Genomic DNA, 3,919 nt, shown 5'->3' on the forward strand with positions numbered 1-3,919 from the left:
GGTATTTTAAACCTCTATCCTCTTTTTACTTCATTATTATATTTCTGCTAGATCTTAGCCTCAACGCATTTGGCATCCTGGTGCGTGCTTAACTGCGTTTATAATGAAGTCAGAAATACGCCTTCATCCAAAACTGAGCATAAGCTACCATTTGAAGTGGCGGTATGCATGCTATCGAAATGTGTCGAACGTACCAGTATCAGAAAGAACAACTTTGCTCATTAAATTTGATAATAAAATAGGAGTTCCACTGAAATTTCACTTCAAAAATAAAGACGGTCTCTCTAATTCTGCATAATTTTAAGACAAATTAAGCTAAAATGTATTTTGATATCATTTTAGCAGATTTTTTTGTCAATAATGTCACACTTACTAAACCCCTTCAACTGCAATGAACACTCCCAAAGTACCAGTCCCTTTTTACAAATATTTTTTGTGCGAGAGTGAGTGGAATTGCAAATATAACTATTAGTATGGTATTTTTTAATGGAGACTAAATGACAGTTGCGGTTGAGATCCGCCTACTCGAAAGCATACAACTTGAGATTGAGATTGTCTGATGGAGTGGTCATGGATAGTAATGAAAATAAAATGAAAATGACATCTTCTTAGAACCTTAGACATAGCAAGCAAAACCTTAACACATAAACGCAGAAATTATTTGTGTGAAGATTGACACAATAGAGGGGAAAAGATGTGGGGAGGGAGTAAGGTACTGTGGCTTTCTCTTGATAATATTCCTTCAATTGACGGCCATTGCTTGTTCTTATCAATAGCATTATTCTCATAAATGCAAGAAGGAGTAATGAGCTGAAAAACAAAGGAGATAGAGGCAGAGGTGGCTGGGGTTAAACTGTTTTTGGCTTCTAGAAGCAAACAGGTTTTCAAAAGCAGTTATTTTAACTGCATCTTTTTGAAATGAGTCTGCAAATTGTGTGTCGTAACAGTGGCTATTTCAATAAACAAACTTTTGTGAGAAGATTTGTGTAGTTACATACTTTGTTGATTGTTTTTAGCATTTGCTTGGAAAATTAGCTCTTGGAACGTCAGCCTTGCTAATATTAACTAGCAAATGCAAGAATAAGGGAGCAACTGCATGCTCACACGTATCTAATTAAGAAAGTCAAGAGCAAATCACTTTTGTTCAACATCACTATGCAAATTCCTTTGAATGAATTGTCAAAGGTTATTTTCTCTCGAAATTAAATAATTTTTTGTTGTTTTCACATAAGAGACGGTTTAATTTTCACGCGGAAAATAAATATTTTCCTAAGTGAGAAGTCGCTGGGGTATGGCGAAAAGTTATTACAGAGGTACAGAAGAGCATGCAAAATCACAATAGAGAGTCCTTAAGTGCTTGTGTAATCAAAAGTAATAAAAATATTATGTGGCCCCCACCACTTTTGAGCGTCATCCCGGTACTCTCCTTTGACAGCCTTCGCAGCTTCTTTCGCAGCACAGCTTGCGCAATAAAAAACTCTACCATCCAGTCATCGAATTTGCGTGCAACAGAGAAGATATTTGTTGGTATCGTCAATGATTCCTTCTGACAATTGCACTGTTTCTTTTGTTTCATTCTCTTTTGAATGTGCTTGGAATGAAAAGGAAATATTATGGTTATTTTGCATGCCCATTGCTTGCTCTAGGAACAATGAAGTAAAAGCAGTCATTTAATAGCCGACATGACTTAAAATACTGCAATGGGATTAAAGCTTTACCTGTAAACCAACCTGCCACTTTGTTCTCATGCCATTGCTGCCCAACCATATCAATATGCGTTGCTTAGAGCTAGTGGATGGCTGGAGGAGTACTGTAGACAGCTTCGCAACAAACGGCTAGTGTCGTTTCAGTTGTTCATGACATTCCTGCAGATTACGAAGGTGTAGTATTTACCAAAGAAGTTGGGAGTCTTCACGACATATGTGCTCCTTCCGTCAAGTTGTAAGTGTTTGCCATTTAGGATCGGTTTTTTTGCCACTGTTCTCAATTTAACGCTTCATGGGTTTTCAAATTTTTGAAAATCAGGGGACTTTGGCGAAGGCATATTGTTATTGCACTGTAGGGCTAAAGGGGAGCAAGAGGACAACAACGAGGCTTTAAGTGCCTGCGCAATCTGCAAAATTTGCTAAAATGCGACTTGCTAGTTGACAATTTTGATTAATTTTTTGTCCATGTTCCTATCTAGACCATCCTATTTATTACAATTCTTGCGGTTTTCGATTTCTCAAAATAAGAATTCATATGACCCTTACGGGATTGTTTCAACAATCACTTGAGACGCCATTGTATAGCCAGTCTAAATATCAGCACAAGTGCAATGGGGAAAAAGGGAATCATCTCAATCCCTAAATAGGAAGTTTACTTGAAATGCAACTTGCTCAGTGCCCTATGACTCTAGATCGCTTTCCTCTGGCCCCTTTGTTTATTTTCATAACAAGGTCAGGAATCAGTCTTACAGTTCCCTTCGCCCAATACAAAGCAACTTACAGTTGCTATTGTCCGATTGAGTCTTCCCATTTTGTCCAATTACAGGTGTTTCTTGACTTAGGTAACATTGTGGCTTTACCCAAAATATTTTAGTAAGGGAAACTTACTTTATTTTTCGGAGAGTGTGGAAGTGACTGCAGGAATTTCGCTCCTGTTCATGGAAGAATCTTTAATTAAAGCCAAAAAAAGACATCATTGTATCTCTCTAATAAAGGATGCTTCTGAAACAAATAAAGCTAATTACGTAATGCTTGTTCAAGCATTTACATTTTGATATTCTATTAATATTTTTCAGGTTCAAATTTGGAGTTAATTTGCTGTCCATTAATTTGCTTTATAATTTATTTAATCCAACTCAAAGTTCGTGTTTCTGTGGGGCCTCGAGGCTTTCCTGTAGTCGAAAAGACTCATTATATAAGGGCAGAAAATATATTGCCAGATTAAGGAGGACTAAGGGACTGCTGGCACAGCGCAAAGGTCATACAATTGAGAGGAAGTACAAAGGCGGAAACTTGTGTGAACCTGAAACCAAAACGAGAAAATAAACACAAAATTAAAGTATTGCATTTCCACTGCTTCATTTCCTCTTTTTATCAAAAATTCTTTTATTATTCTTTACTTTCCGAAAACGCTAGGTACGGTAGGAGGTAGTTGAAATAAATTACTTACTAGCAAATCTGTTCATCAAAAGATGTTCGAATTGTACAAATTTAATATTGTCGAGGTAAATGTGTGCGAAGGCACTTGACACCGTCAATTTTATGTTAGCCAACAAATTGGCGTTATGTATTAGCCTATAACGTGCTTACTGCAGAAGCAACCAAAGCTTTATTTGAAGCTAAATTTATGCTTTTTTTAGAGCTGAGCACAAACTTGCGTTTTTTGCTTTTTATAGGTGTAATCCCATCTCAAAATAGACGTTGGAGATTAAAACCATTTTAACAGTCAACTGCACGTCCCTAAATTTTACTCATTTGTTTTTTTGTATCAGCCTTTTTCCATGTTGTAAGGTTATTTACGAACCCGTTGGCTGTCATCGACCTCGGCACTTTGGTAATGAAGAACCCAGTTTAGAGAAAAAGTGGGAATTTTCAAAGAAAAATTAATATTTATGTCCAAAGTAGGTCTATGTTTGTAGATTATTTTAAAACTTTTCTTTTCTTTACCGGTTTTGTAGAAGTCACAGTTATTATGAAAGCTTTGCTTTTAATTACCATAACCGAGCGTTAACATTTGCATCGTTATTGCAGCTGCAGTCGTAAGTCTCCATTTTTGCGTCGCCACTGTTGCATGACTTTTTCAGTTCCTTTTTTAGAGGTGAGTTTTCGATCGTTACCCTCAATTCGTTCATTACATTATGAGAACTTTGCAATTTGGATCGTCATCATTCGAGAAGGATGAGAAATCATAAGTGTTTTCGAATTTGGTAAAA

At 36.5% G+C, this 3,919-nt stretch overlaps 1 protein-coding gene across 1 annotated transcript in view; it reads right to left on the reverse strand. All coding sequences in view use genetic code 11, as the record gives it.

The window, feature by feature from the left end:
- The window catches only part of EGR_07871 (hypothetical protein), a gene marked incomplete at both ends in the record, with an annotated part of 4,870 nt that extends 4,298 nt beyond the window's left edge, over window positions 1-572 (reverse strand). The window contains 2 exons of the mRNA XM_024497120.1: window positions 374-465; window positions 526-572. Of these exons, the coding sequence (XP_024348457.1) occupies window positions 374-465; window positions 526-572 (139 nt within the window). The remainder of the gene's footprint in view (window positions 1-373; window positions 466-525) is intronic.
- Window positions 573-3,919: the final 3,347 nt, after the last annotated feature.

This window comes from Echinococcus granulosus (assembly GCF_000524195.1).
Source record: "Echinococcus granulosus chromosome Unknown EG_S00089, whole genome shotgun sequence".
In the NCBI taxonomy this organism is placed as follows: domain Eukaryota; kingdom Metazoa; phylum Platyhelminthes; class Cestoda; order Cyclophyllidea; family Taeniidae; genus Echinococcus; species Echinococcus granulosus.